Here is an 18,778-nt window from a genome sequence, read left to right on the forward strand (position 1 = left end):
GGGGACACGGGTTCGTGCCCCGGTCTGGGAGGATCCCAGATGCCACGGAGCGGCTGGGCCCGTGAGCCATGGCCGCTGAGCCTGAGCGTCCGGAGCCTGTGCTCTGCAATGGGAGAGGCCACAACAGTGAGAGGCCTGTGTACCAAAAAAAAAAAAAAAAAAGTAGGAAAAATTAAATAGTCTGGTTGGAAAATGAAGGTCAAAGATTTTCCCAAGCACCTAAATGAAAAAGAAGTGGGGGGTGTGAGAGAAGAGATAAGAAACTATTGAGGGAGTACAGTATCCAATAAATAAAACATTTACAAAATGAAAGAAAAAAGAAAGAAAAGGAAATATCAAAACAAATAATGAAATAACGTTTCACTTAACTGAAAGAGGTATGTTTTTATGTTGAAAAGGCCTATTGGGTGTCCAATACAAGGACTATAAAAAGACTCACACAGAGGCCACTCCAGTATTGAAAAGATGATCCTAAAAAATTACTGGAAAAGAACTTGTATAAAAGATCAGGAATCAGAATATCATTGGACCTTTCAATTCCAACAGTAGAAGCTAGAAGATAATGAAATAATACCTTAAAAATTCTGATGGTAAATGTCTTACTACCTAGAGTTTTATACCCAGCCAAACCATCAGTCAGATTAAGGCTAGATGTGCCAAGACTCAAAACTTTAACACCTAGGTACTTTTCTTAGGCAGTTGCTGAATGAGGATAGTGGTCCATTAAAATGAGGGAATAAACTAAGAAAGAGAAAGATAATGAGATCTGGGAAGCATGGCATTCATTCCAGGAGAGGAGGGAAGGAAATGTCAGGATGATGATGGTGATGATGTCTTTCTGGAGGTGCCTGTGCAGTAGACCTGGAGATCAGCAGGGCTGGATTGGAGCATGAAGATGGAGAGAAGTCTCCAGGAGAGAGAAATGGAATGGGTACCTGTTACTTTTGACCATGTGAGAAACAGGAGTGAGAAAAGTGTTTTTGTTTGTTTGTTTGTTTGTTTCTCTTGTTGAATTTAGAAGGAATTAAGGGTAGGTATATAGAAACTAAGCAATTGAAAAGAAGCAGTTATTAACTCCAGGAAAAATAAAAGTAAGCAACTGAGCAAATATAGCCGTAGTAATATAAATAAAGCCGATGTATATATATGTGATATGACTGTGACATACACATATACATCGCATAGTTACATAAAATAGGGCAAGGGAAGTGGGGAGACACTTACTGGAAGCATGCTTACTTCTCATCTTCCAAAACAGAACTTCAACAGAGAATATCTAAGATTGATAAATCAAGAAATAGCGCATAAGCATGTTATTTAGGAACATGGAAATACTGGAGGAAACAGTGCTATGAATTGAAAGTGATTGCTCCTGGGAATGGAGAAGATGAAATAAAGCACTACTGTTTGGTTTTGTTTTTTCCTTAAATGCCTGAAGGTACTATTTGCTTTAACGAGTGTATGCATTACTTTGGTAAAAAAAACTAAGCTAAATAAATAGCAGAGTAATGAGTATCTTTGTACCACAGGTTTTCCTTCTTACAGATGGTAAAAATCACTTCTCAATGTTTCTTGTACCACTTGTTTTCCTGTTCAGATGTAGTTGACATTCTCTATTAAAGGCTAAGGATCATAAAGTTAAATAAGGTGCAGTCCCTGGCCTGAAACACTTGTGGCTTAGTGGGTGGTGTATCAGGAGACTTTAAAAAATCAGGATGTTCTTTATGATTGCCTTTTGGGGACTAAGAATGTGGGGGGAGTGTTGGGGACTGTAAGAGAAAGAGTGGATGCGCATAGCTCACAGGAATGGGAAATTCACGGGGCTTGCTGAAGGAACAATGATTAGAGAGGGCTGGTGGAAGTGTGAGGAGACCTGGGGCTCAGCAGAGGAAAATCCCTTCTGCTGCTGGACAGCCATCCATTTGCAAATGTTGAAAGAGAGAATACGGAGCCCAACAGTATGAATATTTTCTGGTTTACCCACCTTTTTTTTTTTTTTCCTGAAGCGGTTCTACCAGTTTCCATTGCTTCTACCAACACAAGGATGTCTGTTTTAACTGTAGCACCATTAACAGTGGGAGGACTGACATCCCTAGAATTTTTCCTAATAGGTATAAAATGATGCAGTGTTGTTTCGATTTGTGTGTTTTTTGTTGCTTTTTACACCCGTGATTGTTGTAACACTAGTTAGGCTTTTTCTTGCATTTGTGCTCTGTTGAAACTTTTTTTTTTTTTTACTCCAACATATCCATTCTTTTAAACCTATTTTAACGAAAGTTTCATCAGAAAAATTTCAAAATCAGTTATTTTGTCAGAAAACTTCAAACTGACCGTCCCTTGCTTTTTATTCCCAGCACAGCTGGTGTTAGAAGGTAATAATGCAAAGTGAAATCAATTTCTTGAAAGTGGAGAATCCCTCTCTTGTTTTTTAATCACCATAAATTACCTGCAGTCCTCTCAAGGGATGCTGTAAAAAAGGTAACGTGTCAGGGGATGGGGCGGAGTGTGGACAAACTTCCTGGAAGAGGCAATACCCAAATGCAGTCTTGAAGGAAAAGAAAGAGTTCAGCAGTAGAAAGAGGGACGGGTAGGACTAAGCACAGAGAAGGAGGGAAGAGAATTGTGTGAGGTTTTCAGCAGAAGTTGCCACCTGGTTTCTCCTGAGGCTCCAGAGTGCATTCAAGGTGCATTCAAGTACTTGCAGCTGGTTCCCCTTTCCCTTTTACTGGAGCTTCAGGTACAGAGAGTGCAGAGAGGCTAGCTGTTAACCAGGGAGATGCATCATGCATTTGGGAAATTCTCTTGCCTTGAGAGCAGAGGGAAGTTATTGTGAGGTTTCGAGCAAGAGAGTGTAAGTGTTGTGCTTGCCTGCGTGCACTGTATAGAAACACCTGCATAGGCAAAGTGATCACATTTTAAAGCGACTGATAATGCAAACAGGACTACATTTTAAGATCAAACTTACTATGTCCAGTTAGGGGATTTATTTCACTTTGCCACAAAAATGAAAAGGGTGACCAAGAAACAAAAGAAGACTTCCTGCCACAAGGTTTTATCTTTGAACACTTGGTCAGTTTGCATTTTACTTAACTTTTTTTCCCCTAGTTTGTAAATGAACATTTAAGTGATAATAGATTTGTAAGATCTCATTTAGAAATCAGAGGTTTGTTTTTTGTTTTTTTTTTTAAGCAGAGGTCTTCTTAGAAGCCCATATGATTTAAATTTATTTATTTATTTATTTATGGCTGTGTTGGGTCTTCGTTTCTGTGCGAGGGTTTTCTCTAGTTGTGGCAAGCGGGGGCCACTCTTCATCGCAGTGTGCGGGCGTCTCTTATTGCGGAGCACAGGCTCCAGACGCCCAGGCTCAGTAATTGTGGCTCACGGGCCCAGTTGCTCCACAGCATGTGGGATCTTCCCAGACCAGGGCTCGAACCCGTGTCCCCTGCATTAGGCAGGCAGATTCTCAACCACTGTGCCACCAGGGAAGCCCGAAATCAGAGGTTTTTAAGTTTGAAGGCATAGATAAAAATAACTTCATTTGAAGGTTATAATGTTTATGTACATTTGTATATGTACATAATTAGTAAAAGAAAACTAAAATTTTTATATAATTAGTAAAAAATTTACATAGTAAAAGAAAAAAACCTTGGAGGGTTGTGGTGTGCGTTGACTTAAAGTTCTTTCATTTGCTTTTGTCTCAATTTTTGTTGACAAGTTGCCAGAAACATTTGTACAGGGCTCCTGTTTTCAGAACCAGGATAAGTATATAAAAGATTCAAAATGTGTCAGTTGTGAAGTGTTTCATCGAGTGCTTTATGTCAGGTTGGCACGGGAGGTCCCCTGCCTCTCCTGAACATAAGTAGATTGTTTCACGCTTCATCACCCACCCTCCACCTTTCTTTTCTTTTTTTTTCTGGTTCTGTAAGCACTGGAGTCAAGTCTCTTCAGATGTGAGCTGTTCCCTGCACTGCATCCTTTCCCTCCCTCCTTCTTATTTAGTGCCTGTCTTATTGTGTTTGTGCTCCCGACCCCCTGCAGAGTCTGGAAGAATTCATGAACCAGTGAGGTGGGGGGGCTACCATTGGGGTTGGGATTGGGATATCTTGAAGGAAAGATGTATTTTTCACTTTTTTAGCACCATTTCAGTTTTTTTTTTTTTAACAAAGTGTATTCATTTTTTAAAAACAACTGAAAAAGGGGGCAGCAAAGTGGAGACTTCGTATGGGAGAAAAATTATTTGAGGGTAAAAGATAAAAATTATTTTGACCATTATTAATTTGATGGCAGTGATTTTTAATTTTTGTTTTCTGTTGTCTCTGCCGCCTGTGCTGTACTAACCTCCCCTCCTTCCCTTTTCCTGTGAATGTGTTTATTTATTTTGCTAGGATTCTTAACAGCAGATTCTATTGTGCATTAGTTATCTCATGTGGTGGTGCCTTATCCAGTTCTGATTCACTTGTTGCTCTTTTAAGAGATTTTCTCATTATTATGGCTATTTTTCATGTACTTTGATGATGAGTGGACTGAAGAGAGGAGGGTCAAACCGCTCTTATTTTTCATTCACGACTGTTGTGAAGACTCCTTAAGAGAGAACAATGAAGCTGAAATCTATATTAAATTTCAGTGATGGTGACTTTTTTTGACATGTCTCCCTCAACACAGTTTTTATGAGATAACCATAATTACTTTTTAGATTACAGTATAAATTCTATTAATGTATCAGTTAATTTCTAGTTCATCTTAGCTGGAACCGCATGGCTTTTGTTGCAAAGGATTCCATTTCAAGGATACTGAGCTTAGGTGCTTTGAGGATAAGGATTGGATGGATCTCTGTCCTCCAGAACCTAAAATCTAATTGAGGAGGAAAGGCCCCAACCACGTGTAGAGTTAATTTCAGAAAGTAGGAGAAGGAGAGGCATTTTATGGACGGCGGGTCCTCCGGTGCCAGGAACATGGCTTAGGGATCAGACCCAGCAGTGAGCCAGTCTCTTCTGAGTGGCAGGGTCGTAATACAAACTGCGGGGGATGATACCTGCCTGCAGGTTGATGTGGGGAGTAAAGGAGGTAGTTAGTGCACAGTAGGTGGTACAAGATGGATGCTCAGACTGTAGTTACGGCTGGTGACAGCAGATTGTTGAAAAAGCATGTTCTTGAAGGACAGCCTGGTGAAGCAGACAGGGTAGGAGTCAGGGAATGAGGAAGTCTAGCTTCACATGTGGGCTCAGCCCCGGCCGTTTAACCTTGGTGGACTTAACGGTGGCCCTGAGACACACCCCATGTGGAGAATGAAGGGATCAGACAAGGTATTCATTCTGATAACTCACAGTTTTAAAATTCTGAATGTAAGGTCAAGGGGGACACCCTCAATTCCGGTTCAGTCATTGTGGAGCCTTAGGAAAGGTGCTGGTTTGTGGAGGGCAGACTATTCCCTGCTGTTACAGGAAGAAGGAAGGCTTTTAGGGGTGGGTGCCACTTAATTCTGAGCTCCAGGCCTGAGTCACACAATAATGGGGTTGCAATTGAGGGGCCTCTCACGAAAGACAAGTGACATGACCACTGCAGCATTTTCAGGAAGTTAATTATCAATATTTTTCCCCACTGGGTGTAGAGATTCATGTCTGGATTGGGCTTCAGAAGTGATACTCAGGCTACAAATGGAGGCCTTTTTTCTTTTATAATGTATTTTCAAAATAGTTCTTCTGCCATAAATCCTCTAACTGCTATCCCAGTATTTATTGAGAGAGCCCTCCACACAGTGAGCGCTTTGTCAGACACACTTAATTACCTCTCCAAAGGGGAGATACTCACCTCGCACGGTGCTTGTGAGGAATGAGAGGGTCAGAGAGTGGAAAGCATGGCGGAGTCCCACATTCTCCGAGCTCTGTGGGGAGAGAGTTTATCCTCAGAAATAAGAGTACAGTGAAAGAGACAAATAACCCATCTGCAATCTGTATTTAAGGAAACACTAAGGCAATGTGGAATGATTTTATGTTTTAATTTTTTCCTTTTAAGCTCTTGGTTCTTGGGTGGTATTTTAAAAGCTGCTGTATGAAATATGGTTACTGTTGATATCAGTCGTGATTAATAATGTTTAGGATATTAGCGTGTCGTGTAGAAGGAACTTTCTGTTCACCTGTTGTTCTTATTGATGTGGCTTTCTACTCTTCCTAAGCCAACGTTAAATATGCCTCAAGGTGCCCTTTCTTAAATTCTTTTTGGAATATAAATACTCAGATGAGAAAGCCATGATGTCTTTGACAAAGCCAGTTGTTCTGTCTTACTGAAGCCTCTGGTTTCCTACACTCCTCTTTTCCTCTTCCAGTTAGATTTTAGGAAGCTGAGAGTGGAAATGTTCCTTCTTTGCCTCCCCCTCTGACAGTGACTAGCTCAGTGCAACGCATTGAACAGTGCTCGAATAGCCCACGCTGGCAGCCTGCAAAGCTGTCCTTAGTGATGCAGATTCTCAGCTGTGGTTCATCATGTGTGGATCAAAGGCAATTTTTCATGGCTTGTATAGTTTAAATCTGACTTAATACAGTTCAGACCATCTCTTTCCTTCCTGCCCTCAGAGAAAGTCAATACTACTAGATTCTTCCTTTCTGGGTTAAATATACAGTTTCAGTTCCTTGAGCCATCGATAGCTCATAGCACTGTTATAACGCTCTCCAGAGTGTTGGTCTGCAGTCCAAATGGTGACCTTCTTCCACTTTAGCCCGAATCTCTGCAGAAGGAGCGTTGTGAGGACAAAAGGTGAGAAGTACGTGTACATTGGAAAGAGATGTGTTCCAGGAAAGGGCAACGAGTGATGATGGCTCAGTCTGTGCTTTGTTTAGGCAGCCTCACCTGACTGCCCACGTCACTGCAACCTTGTGAAAGGGTGAAATGGAGACTCTTGGGTATGTCAGTATTAAATATTAAAAAAGCAATATTAAATACGAAGAAATGAGGAAATATAAGCCATTGTGTTAATATCTGTATGGAGTAATTACTCAAATCCTGTAAATACTGCTAACCTTAAATCTTTAGTAATCTATACTTTATGTAGCCCTCTTTGATTCCATTTTAATCAGGGGATTTAGCATAAGATCATCTTATTGGAAGGACCTGATATCTGTTGAATTTTGACTTGTTTGGTGATTTGAATGGTTGGAGGTTTAACATGGTGCAGTCTTTAATAATTAGTAGTCAAAATCATACTACATACCCAGATCATATTTTATTTTATTTTTTTAGTAACAGGATGATGTTTCTTTTTTTCTCCTAAGTTTTTTCTTCTGATTATAAAAGTTATAGTACTCATTTTAGAAAATAAATAATATAGATAAATACCAAAAAGAAAGAAAAAAAGAAATTATTCATAATCTAACTATGTAACAACAAGCATTATAAATCCTTTGGTGAGCTTCCTTTGACTTGTTTATATATCGTTACATAACTTTAAAAAGCATAGCTAAATTTATAATGTATATACCATTTTGTCTGTATCCTGAATTCTTCTGAAACTGGGCTTGTTTGTGCCCAGTTACATTCAATAGGATGCACTGTATAAAAATTTTTTTTTTTTAAGTTAGTCCATGGTCAAATCAGTTAAGAAATATCTTAGCTTAATAGTAAGTGTTGGGTTTTTGTTTTTCTTGTTTTTTTTTTTAACTGTAGATTTCATGGAGCCTTAATATACTAACATATATTATCATGTCGTAACAGAGGTGATAGTGTGTCCCTGCCTTATTTACTTATGGAACCCTTTCTTATGAATTAATAACTTGGATTTGAAGCACAATTCAGGGAAAGTTGGTAAGCCTTTCCCCCTGTATAGTAGACATTTATCGGTTGTCTCCCCTGACATCCATTTCTCACATGCCCTTCCCCAGATCCTTTGTGGTAATAGGATGATCAGTACTAGATCACAGTTTGCAGGATTGATGAATAACTTTTTAATGGATTTTAAATGAATATTAATGTACAAATTAGTATTTTCAAAACACTCACTACCTTCGTGGATCTAGTCTGCTCTCTTGATATCCTGGGTGCCGGCCGTGGAAACTCCATGCCCCTGATGAGTTGGTGAGCTCTGATTTCTTTTCCTTGAAAGTGTTCATTTGCTGCACCTTAAACACTATTTTTCCCCTAATAATCCTGGTTCACTGTTACCTTCTATTTATTACCTTTTACCTCCCTACTTCAAGCTCCTCACACCTAGCTCTTTGGCATTATATTAATTGCTTATTGCGTAAATTTTGTCATATTTAAATATAAGTGTTCGAATTTATTCTGTTCTCCTTTACTTTGCCAGCTATGGAATCGTTTCCGTACCCATCAGTAATTCTACCATGTATCTTGCTCCATACGTTTTTAATTTTATCACCCCACTTCTGCCATCAAGCTCACTGCCAAATTTTCATGTTGTTTCCTTCACCCGCAACTATGCAAGTATCTTCAAGCCTTACTAGGCCTTTGAAATGGAACTTTCTTTGTTGAACTTTTTTAGTTTGGAGGGTGGGTGGGAGGCAAATGTTATTATCTCTTTTGGTCCTCACTCTGTCCAAACAAGCACTTGTTTAAAAAATATTTATTTATTTAATTTATTTATTTTCCTTTTTTTTTTTTTTTTTTTTTTGGCTGCGTCAGGTCTTAGCTGTGGCGCATGGGATCTTCGTTGAGGCAGGCAGGATCTTTTCGTTATGGTGCGTGTTCTCTTTGTTGCGGTGCTCGGGTTTCTCTACTTGTGGCGCTTGGGCTTCTCTGTAGTTGTAGTGTGCAGGTTTTCTCTCTCTGGCTGTGGCGCGCAGGCTCCAGAGTGCGTGGGCTCTCTCATTGAGGTGTACAAGCTCAGTAGTTGTGGCGAGTGGGCTTAGTTGCCCCGCGGCATATTGGATGTTAGTTCTCCCACCAGGGATCGAACCCGCATCCCCTGCGTTGGAAGGCGGATTCTTTACCGCTGGACCACCAGGGAGGTCTCCAAACAAGCACATTTTAAATTGCTTTCTTATCTCTAAACTCAAATGTAACTTTATCCTGTTATGTATGTTTTGTATCCATAACTTCTTTTTTCACTTTGGTAATTCCAGGGCAAGTTATCTGCATCTACTTTGTCTCCATCAGTGCTGTCTTTTTTAGGTAGTGAACATTTGGAGAGCAGGAACTAGATTTATCAACTCCTCTCTTCTTAGTCCTTCCTGCTTTTTGTTGAAGGGATAGAACGGAAATGAAAGAAGGGGGAAAGTCCAGTCTGAAAAGTTATGTGCTGACTCATAAAGCTTAAATTATCCAGGACATTGCACGGAGTCGTTTGTATGTGTTTCAGGCTAACTTGAAAGAGTGAGGCGTCCTTCTATCTGAGATGTTACTTTTATGTAATGTGAGTGAAATTCAGGAAAGCCAAGAAGGGATGTAAAGAGAATTGTTGGCCTTCTTTGGTTATCTTAGCTAATCTAATGTTCAAGCACCGTGGTGTGATATTTCTGTTTTAAAACAAAGTTTCCTGTTACAATCCAAAGCAAGAATATTTATGGGTATTTTAAATCTGTGTATACAACTTCATAAACTATTTACATTGACATTTTCATAAATACTGATGTTGTACATCTGTGGAATCTCGGGGTATGTGTATAGTTATTCATTATCAAAATTCCTTCTATTGCCTGGAAGCATTGAGAGTTGGCCCTGTATTTGAGGCTGTACCAGTTAAGGAATCTAACAGCATCCCATTTTGGAATATGGAAGTAATTGATGAGGAATGCTACATCTTTTTAGTGAATGTAACATCGTATTGCAGATTATTTCAGGGCAGGAACTGTAAGTTGTTGTTGGTTTTTTCTTTCCTTCCCACGTCTTCTTGTGTAACCTTTAAACTATTCTTTATGCCCTTGGCACAAAGAAAGTTTCCCATGTTGTTCCTTTCGTTTGGTTCCTTCAATTATTTATTGTTCTCACTTCCTTATCACCCATTTATTTCTTGGAAAAATTTTATTTTCCCATTTTTTCTGCTTGTTAGTTAATTCATTGTTGAAAATAGATAAAAAGGGAAGAGATCAAATGAGCACGTGCATATATTTTATTTGGAGTTTAGGGGAGAGGGTCATGAGAAGAAATTTGGAGGTAACTGCATAGAGATAATATTTAAAGCTGTGGGTACCTATGACATCACCAGACAGTAGTGGCTACCATGCAGATATCTCCCGAAGTAATTTCATTATTCTGCTTCATTCAGTTGCACAGGCAGCTGATCCAATGAAGTCAACACCCTGCTCTCCAGAGTTAATATCTTTACTCCAGTGTACCCAGGCCTGCGATCTCATCCTAATGCACTCGATGCTCAAATGCATCCTAATGCTGATACCCTTTACAGCCCCTTCCAAAACTCTGAAGACTGGTAAGAGAAGTAAGCCAAGCATACCCCCCTGGAATCACTAGCTTTTGAATGGAGCCCACCAGTGATCCTGAGGAATGAGCCAAAAGAAAGAGGCACCAGAAATTAAGGAGACCGTGTTCATCATGGAGGCCTAGAGAAGACAGAGTTTCGGGAAGGAGGGGGAGAGGTCAAGAATGTAAACGTCTCACTGAGCCAGGATGACAGGGACTGTTTTTATGCCTGTAGCTTCCCTTGGAGGGAGGGACTGTTTCCCCAAATATCCCTAGCACCAAGTGTGTGGTCTGTGTTCAGAAGAGAATGCAGAAAGGCTTAGGGTGATTTAGAGGAGAGGGGGAGGTACTTCTTCTGGAAGAATGGTATTATCAGAAAAAGCTGATAGGTTACCTGGTGATAGACCTTGAGTGATGGAAAGACCTCTCATCTACTAGACGTTGAACACATCTTCGCCTTTTCTTATAGTTTCCAGGACCTCATAGAACTAGACTGGTATTGGTATTCTAGGTAAATGGATCTACCGTGGACTCAAATAGTGCCTAGAGCTGTAAAATTAAATATATAACAAGGATATTTCTTAAATAGTTTCCTCTTTCAACAGATGGAGGTGACATGCTGTAAATTAGTATTGCCCTTCTATTCTGTCGTTTTTTACCATATTTAATGGTGCTTAGGCAGGTTTGCTGATAATTAGGAGAATTGCTAATAACTGTCAGCATATGTTTGCTCTTTCCATCAACCCCGAGGAGTAGGGTTTAGGTGTTATTGATGTGTCATCATATTACACACATGGATGGCATCTTTATTTTCAACTAGTACTTGAATAAATGCAAAGCATATATGTTTGTATAGATGCTACTCTGTGTCAGAAGTTTCATATTGTGCCTAAAGGGGTTTGTTGCTATAAATACGGACGGGGAAGAGAAAAGGAAAAAAGGTCCTCGTGACAAGAAAAGAAAATCTGTTATTTAACTTAGTTGTCCATCTTGAACCTCCTCGGTTTTTACAGGTCATTAAACTGTGGGTACTCTCTCCCCTATGTGCCTGTCTATATTTTGAAATTAAAAGATAACATTGAATTATTATTATAATCAAGATGTAATAGGAGTCTTGGCATTTCTTTAAAATTACAAAGAAATACAGTTATGTCTGTATAAGGTTTTTTAAAACCCATTAAAAAACACAGGAAGCATATGAGATGGTTCTGAAAAGGTGTCCTGTAGTAGTGACGACCAAGAGTGGAGATTTTTCAAGTCAGTGCTATTTACTGTATTTTGGTGCTGGCCTTCAGTTTCCTCCTACAATGGATATAACTTCACATATCCTAAAAAAAAAGACAGTCCTGCAGTGAACTCTATTCTAAGGGAAAGGAAATGTGGAAAGAAAGAGTTTTTACCCCAGTGGGATTGGTGCATTGGCCTTTTAGAGAATATCCCTTCTGGGAATGGTAGGTGATTTATTTGCATTTCTGTGAGCTTGTGAGAAGCATTGCAAACATCTGATTTTCATAAGAATCTATTGAGAATTATTTTGTATGTCAGTGTATTCTTTCTTTGAAAGCTATTTCACTGAAATAAACAGCTTCTTTTCTCCTAGTTCATTACAAAATAGCTCATAAATTGTGGTTTGGGGTTGTCAATTTTTTTTTTTTTTTGAAATGGGCTAGTGTTTATTTTGCATCTTGCTTCAGTTGCCCAGTTTCCTTCCATTTTATAAGGAACACTTCTTGAACCTTGGCTGTGGCCACATGGGCTGCCTTCAGATTCAGCAGTTAGCACATTATTCCACTTGAAGGTTTACAGTTCAAAAGGAGCCTGGACAGTTCCCACATGTAAAGTCAAATCATAGCAATCTGACGATAGAAGTATCTAGAAAGCTCAAAAGCCAGGTTTAATGGGTAGCTGTGCACAACCATTATCCCTTTCACAAAAGATGGTGAAGAGGAGAGAGAGGGAAAACAATTGGCGTTTCTGTGCCAGGCTGGTCTGAGCAGCCCGTGCGAGCCCGGCTGGAGTTCAGCTGGCCCTGCATTCTGCAGGCGGCCGTACGTTTTGAAACACCCCTAAATGTTCCAGCCTTTAAATAGCAGCGAGTCTTCTAAAATGATGCTGCATAGCGCAGGAGAAATTAAAGCGGCTGCCTGGGAGGCAGGAAGCCGACTAGCGAGATGCTTAATTATCGTGGAAATAAGTGCTTGTTGCCGGGGAGCGGAGCGCAGCGAGCGCGGGTCGGCCTGGGTGTCAGCCGTGATTTGTAGACAATGCGGCCCCGCCAGCGCAGTGCTGGTTCAGCAGCATCTTTCCAAACATGCATTTGGCAGGAATTTAAAGGCCACCTCTTGTGTAATTTGTGGAACCTTGGAAAAGGGTGCGCTGCCTTTATTTTCACGACGAACGCAACCATGCGGGATTTTGTGCTCAGAATTTGTGCCTCTCTCCTCCTGATTGATGTGCTCCCGAGGAAGTTGGGTTTCTTCACCTGTCACCTGGAAGGATGTTAGCAGTTCTCTGTCGTCGGCTGGGGGATATGGAAAGGTCTGTCCACAGCAGCATTTTGTTTCTGCTGTCTTCATAAATTAGTGCCAAAGGGTGGGGTGGGTTGCAGTGTGTAAGGAAATGAAGGCATTTTGCTAATGAGCGAAATGTTTCTAGCTTTAAGGGTAGATGGATCTCAGAGCTTGGGAGGAAGTGGTGGAAAATGCTGGATGCATTCTGAAATACTCCTTTGGCATAGTAATAAAGTAGAGGGAAATATAGAAGCGTGCTAATGGGTAGAATGGCTCCGGGAAAACCCTTTTTATTTTCTCTCTGTTGTATTTGCTCTTGCCAACTCTGTTAAGCCTTTGTAAAGAAACAAAAAAACAAGTTTGGATTTTGAAATACAGAAGAGGTTAAAAAGTGAGTGTTGTGACATATTCAGTAACAGAATTTTTCAATTTTTAGTCTTGTTAAAAAGCTGTACGTTGCTCTAATTATCGAACTCTGTTCGTTATGCCTTGAACTTCTGGTCAGCACAGTGGTTCATGATATTCTACATTATTAGAGGTCATTGGAGTCTGTACGTGGTCTTTACCTGGGCTAGGAGCCTTGATATCCTGGAACGAGATCCCTCACCCCCCTTCATAGTGATATGAAACAGTTCAATTAATCTGAAGTGTTAATAGTCTTTTAAAATATATATAGTTTAAATGATGGATATTATTAAATGCTTTCACTTTCTTCCTTCCTTTCAAGCCTGCTTTACTAAAAAGATGGGTTGTGAACTGTGAGTCACAATCCATTAGTGAGTCTTTTATGTGCATGTGTCTGGTTTTGGCAATTGCATGTTTATTTTTAGATGTATTTATCAAATGCTAATTCCAATTGTCCTTGTCTCTTTTAGAGAAAGCATGGGATTATGGCAATCACAGAGTCCCAGAGATACAAGTTCCATTCAGTTTTTTTCTGAAAGAAAGCCGTCTATCAAAGTGAAGCAGAGGAACTCTTGTGGATTATAATGTTCTGAAGGTCTGGATTTTCAGAGGTTTGAAAATAAGCCATTGTTTAACCGTTTAATTGGAAAAGATTAAGATCTCATGCAACTGATGTATTTTCTGGAAGCCATTCTCCAAAAGGGAAGTGCACATTTAAAACTTAGGTATGATGGTCCTTTCTGCAGGGGTTTAAGTCTGATTGCTTTTACATCATGACCAGCTTGAAACGGTCTCAGACAGAAAGGCCGGTTGCCACTGAAAGGGCGTCTGTTGTGGGCACAGATGGCACCCCCAAAGTCCACACGGACGACTTCTACATGCGACGCTTCAGGTCCCAAAACAGCAGCTTAGGGTCATCAGTCATGGCTCCTGTAGGTCCCCCTCGAAGTGAAGGTTCTCATCATATAACCTCGACCCCTGGAGTCCCAAAGATGGGGGTTCGGGCAAGGATTGCGGATTGGCCCCCAAGAAAGGAAAATGTAAAAGAATCTAGCCGTTCAAGCCAGGAAATAGAAACCTCAAGTTGCCTTGAGAGCATGTCCTCCAAAAGCAGTCCTGTGAGTCAGGGAAGTTCTGTAAGCCTCAATTCCAGTGACTCAGCCATGTTAAAAAGCATACAGAACACACTGAAAAACAAGACGAGGCCGTCGGAGAGCATGGACTCCAGATTTCTCATGCCTGAAGCCTACCCCAGCTCCCCCAGGAAAGCTCTGCGCCGGATACGGCAGCGCAGCAACAGCGACATCACCATAAGTGAACTTGACGTGGATAGCTTTGATGAATGTATCTCGCCCACCTACAAGACGGGGCCGTCACTGCACAGGGAATACGGTAGCACATCTTCAATCGATAAGCAGGGAACGTCCGGAGACAGCTTCTTTGACTTGTTAAAGGGCTACAAAGACGACAAGTCTGATCGAGGTCCCACTCCGACCAAGCTCAGTGACTTTCTCATCGCCGGTGGGGGCAAGGGCTCTGGTTTCTCCTTGGATGTCATAGATGGGCCCATCTCACAAAGAGAGAACCTCAGGCTCTTTAAGGAAAGGGAAAAACCACTCAAGCGGCGTTCCAAGTCTGAAACCGGAGACTCATCCATTTTTCGTAAGTTACGCAATACCAAAGGTGAAGAACTTGGGAAATCGTCGGATCTTGAAGATAATCGATCGGAAGACTCCGTCAGGCCCTGGACGTGCCCAAAGTGCTTTGCCCACTACGACGTCCAGAGTATATTATTTGACTTGAACGAGGCGGTTATGAACAGGCACAGTGTGATTAAGAGGAGAAACACCACCACGGGGGCTTCAGCAGCTGCGGTGGCATCCTTGGTCTCGGGGCCTTTGTCCCACTCGGCCAGTTTTAGCTCCCCGATGGGCAGCACAGAGGACCTGAACTCCAAAGGAAGCCTCAGCATGGACCAGGGAGACGATAAAAGCAATGAACTTGTAATGAGCTGTCCGTATTTTCGGAATGAGATCGGTGGAGAAGGGGAAAGGAAAATCAGCCTGTCCAAATCAAATTCTGGTTCCTTTAGTGGATGTGAAAGTGCCTCCTTTGAGTCTACCCTCAGCTCCCATTGTACAAACGCAGGAGTGGCAGTACTTGAAGTGCCCAAGGAAAACTTGGTGTTGCACCTGGATCGAGTGAAAAGATACATCGTGGAACACGTGGATCTCGGCGCATACTATTACAGGAAGTTTTTCTATCAGAAGGGTGAGTAGAGATCTTTTATTCTTTTAATTTTCTTTTGCCATACTTTCTGGAAAAGAGTACTGTCTATTAGGATTTTTAAGCAGCGTGATGTAAGATTTGCATGAATGCCTTCTCCTGATGGTGAAAGAGTTAAATAGTTATTTGCTGCGGTGTATTTCCTTTTGCATTTTTGAGTTACTTCCTCCTTTTAGATACATTAAATATCTTGTATTGACTAGCTTATGAAATATTAATTTTTTAAAAAACCTTTGATTTAATGGATGAAATTGTAATCTTTGTGTAAAAGACTTGCTGTGTCACCTTTAGGGATAAATGTCATATAAAGTTAAAAATATAAATACAGCTTTTTTTTTAAGGGTTACTAAAGCAATCTTAATGCTGTTTTTCATTTATTTAGCACTTTTACAGTTAGTACGGGACCATTTCTTTTCTGCCTCAATGTCCTCATCAGTAAATGGGAATTATAACACATTCCTATTCATTTCACAGGAATTTTAGTGAGAATTAATTTTGTTATTTGACGGAAGTGTCAGAGCCAGGAATCAAACCTAGGTCTTCTAGATTTGAGTATAAAAGTCACTGGAGTGAGAAGTACTGTTAACATGTTGGTGACTTTTCCGTTTTGTATGGGGGAAAATATATACCTATATTGTTCGATTGTACTGTATGTGAACTGTATTTGTATACAGTTTTATCTCATGCTTGTAAGAAAACTCTGTGATTCATTGAAAAGTAGTTTAAATGAACTCTTAAGAGCTTTCTAATAGTGTTTTTGAGCAGCATTATTAATTGAAGAATGCGTTTGTCACGCAAGCACCCAAGCTAGGAAACAGGATGCTTGCCGAGCAAGGACATACACCTGTGGTCCACTAGCTAGCTCAGTAATTTCTGCATTGAGCCCAAGTGAGAGGCCCCCTGTATGCAAGCTACTAGAGCAGTCTTTGTTTTCCCACCTACTGTTTGGGGGTTTTGAGTCCTGCTTAAGTCCTTTTGAGATTTAGTCTTCCGAATGAAGTTTCATTTCTAGTACTTCATTCTGGTACTCTAGCTTTATGACAGTGCTCCCTTTAAAATAAAATTTATTGTAAGGTTATTACATGGTCATCCCCATTCACGAGAGTTTATTGACCAAAAGAATCTTGTCTTGGTGTTCAGTATCCAAGACAGCTGTATGTGGGCCTCTCACTGCTGCGGCCTCTCCCGTTGCGGAGCACAGGCTCCGGACACGCAGGCTCAGCGGCCATGGCTCACGGGCCCAGCCGCTCTGCGGCATGTGGGATTTTCCCGGACCGGGGCACGAACCCGCGTCCCCTGCATCAGCAGGCGGACCCTCAACCACTGCGCCACCAGGGAAGCCCTCCATGTCTCTTAAACATTTATGGCATAGGTCCTGAAACCAATATGATAATGAAAATCCCAAATTCATTTGTAAGCCATCTTTATTTTCTCAGCATAACCTTCTGGAGTTCAGATTTTAGAAATCACTTCTTTCTCATTCTGTCTGTTGGGCTACAGGGTTTCTCGACCTTGCCATCTTGGCATTTGGGGCCAGATAATTCTTTGTTTGGGGGGATGTGTCATATGCGTTGTAGGATATAAGATGTTTAGCAGCATCCCTGCCCTCTACACCCCAGATGCCAATAGGTGCCCCCAATTGTGATGACCTAAAAAGTCTCCAGTCATTGCCATATGTCCTCTAGGAAGTAAAATTGCCCCTAGCTGAAAAGCCCTGTTTTGCGGAACCTGGGGAAGTTTTCCACAGGTGTTTGTGAGCTGTCTGTAGGTGAGGCCATCTTGCTAAAGAACTGACACTCCAACAGAGAAAGAACATGTTACTTACAGTCTTTGTTTATGTAGTAGTTGCTCTTTTCCTGTTAGGCAATGTGATCACGTTAATGATGAACATTTTGAGTACTTACTGTGTACCAGGAACTTAGCATTTGTTATGACATGCATTTTCTCATTTCACCCTCTCCATGCCCACTGGGGTGTAGGTATCGTTATCGATGGCATTTTCCAGATGACAAAACTGGGGTGTAAGTGGCTGGTTTTAAGCTGTTAAGCTGTCACGAAGCTAGTAATATTGGAGCCAGGATTTCACCTTTGGGGAGGCTGACCAGAGTCATGTTCTTGGCTGCTTTGCCTTGATCTCTATTAGACTAAAGGGAAGGAGTATGTTTTTATCTTTAAACCTGGTAAAATTTTGTTCAACGTACTTTGTCTTTCAAAAGTAAGGAATAAAAATTTGAACATCTATATTCCAGAGTTCATCCAGCTTAGATAACACTTCATAAATTTAAGAGCAGTTAATTGAAAGTAGTTTCTAATTTAAGCCATAGAAAATACCCTCTTAGCTAACATAATTGGAACAAGTTAACTGAAAAAAATCATTAAGACAGGGAATCTTTCAGAAGTATACGTACTCAAAGTATTTTATTTTCATTAAAATTTATAATAATAACTATATATTTGCTAAACTCTTGTGAGAGGCCGAGGGCGTTTCTTTGACAGTGATTCTACTATTTTGAATTCTACATTGTGTGAATAGTATAAACCATAAGAGCAAAAATGTAGACACTAGCAAAGCAATCTGAATCTTACGGAATCTGAGGTTTCAGAATTTTTTCTCATTTTTTATAGGTCTCGCCCACATCTAATCCAACAGCTTTCCTTTAGTGATTGCTTTTATGAAGTCTTTCCAAAGCCTTCAGTTTAGTTTTTAATAGAAACAAGATTTATCTCTTGTACTCATATTCCATCAGCTTTCATAATATTTAATTAAATTTCATAATTACAATAACAAGTCAACTGGCATAAACAGGTTTGGGAAGACACAGCCGATTCTCTGTCAGCACGGAGTCCCAACTGGTGGGAGCAGAAAGTGTGTGTGGCACTAGAGATTGCCTGCTAGTGCCATTGGGCATTTATCATTGTGGTTTACAGAGGGGACACAGAGCAGTAGTTAATACATGAAGCTGGTCCAGTGGAACGCAATATCAAAGAGCGCCTGCTGTGTTTTCTTAGGCTATACAACTTAGAATTTTCAAATTAGGCAGGTCATTTGTCACAATATGATAAGATACAACAAATTATGGCTCTGAATGCCATCACTTGAAGCTGAAATTAACACCCTTAAAGTATAACTGTGTATTTAAAAATTTATATAGTATCTAAACCTTTCTTAAATTTTATTTTCTTGAAGGATATTTATTTACAATGTTGTGTTAATT

At 40.5% G+C, this 18,778-nt stretch overlaps 1 protein-coding gene across 28 annotated transcripts in view; it reads left to right on the forward strand.

Moving 5' to 3' along the window:
• The window catches only part of SIPA1L1 (signal induced proliferation associated 1 like 1), a 499,569-nt gene that overhangs the window by 339,992 nt on the left and 140,799 nt on the right, over positions 1-18,778 (forward strand). For 27 of the 28 annotated variants that reach the window (XM_022570226.2, XM_022570222.2, XM_089907908.1 and 24 more), the window contains one exon: positions 13,748-15,548. In XM_022570226.2, the coding sequence (XP_022425934.1) occupies positions 14,051-15,548 (1,498 nt within the window). In that variant the 5' untranslated portion in view covers positions 13,748-14,050. Of the gene's footprint in view, positions 1-841; positions 8,065-13,747; positions 15,549-18,778 lie in introns of those variants that run through there. The other variant, XM_089907923.1, reaches the window with a different exon arrangement.

Source organism: Delphinapterus leucas, chromosome 2 (genome assembly GCF_059928025.1).
Source record: "Delphinapterus leucas isolate spDelLeu-1000000601 "Yukka" chromosome 2, BTC_Dleu_Yukka2, whole genome shotgun sequence".
NCBI classification, from domain to species: Eukaryota; Metazoa; Chordata; class Mammalia; order Artiodactyla; family Monodontidae; genus Delphinapterus; species Delphinapterus leucas.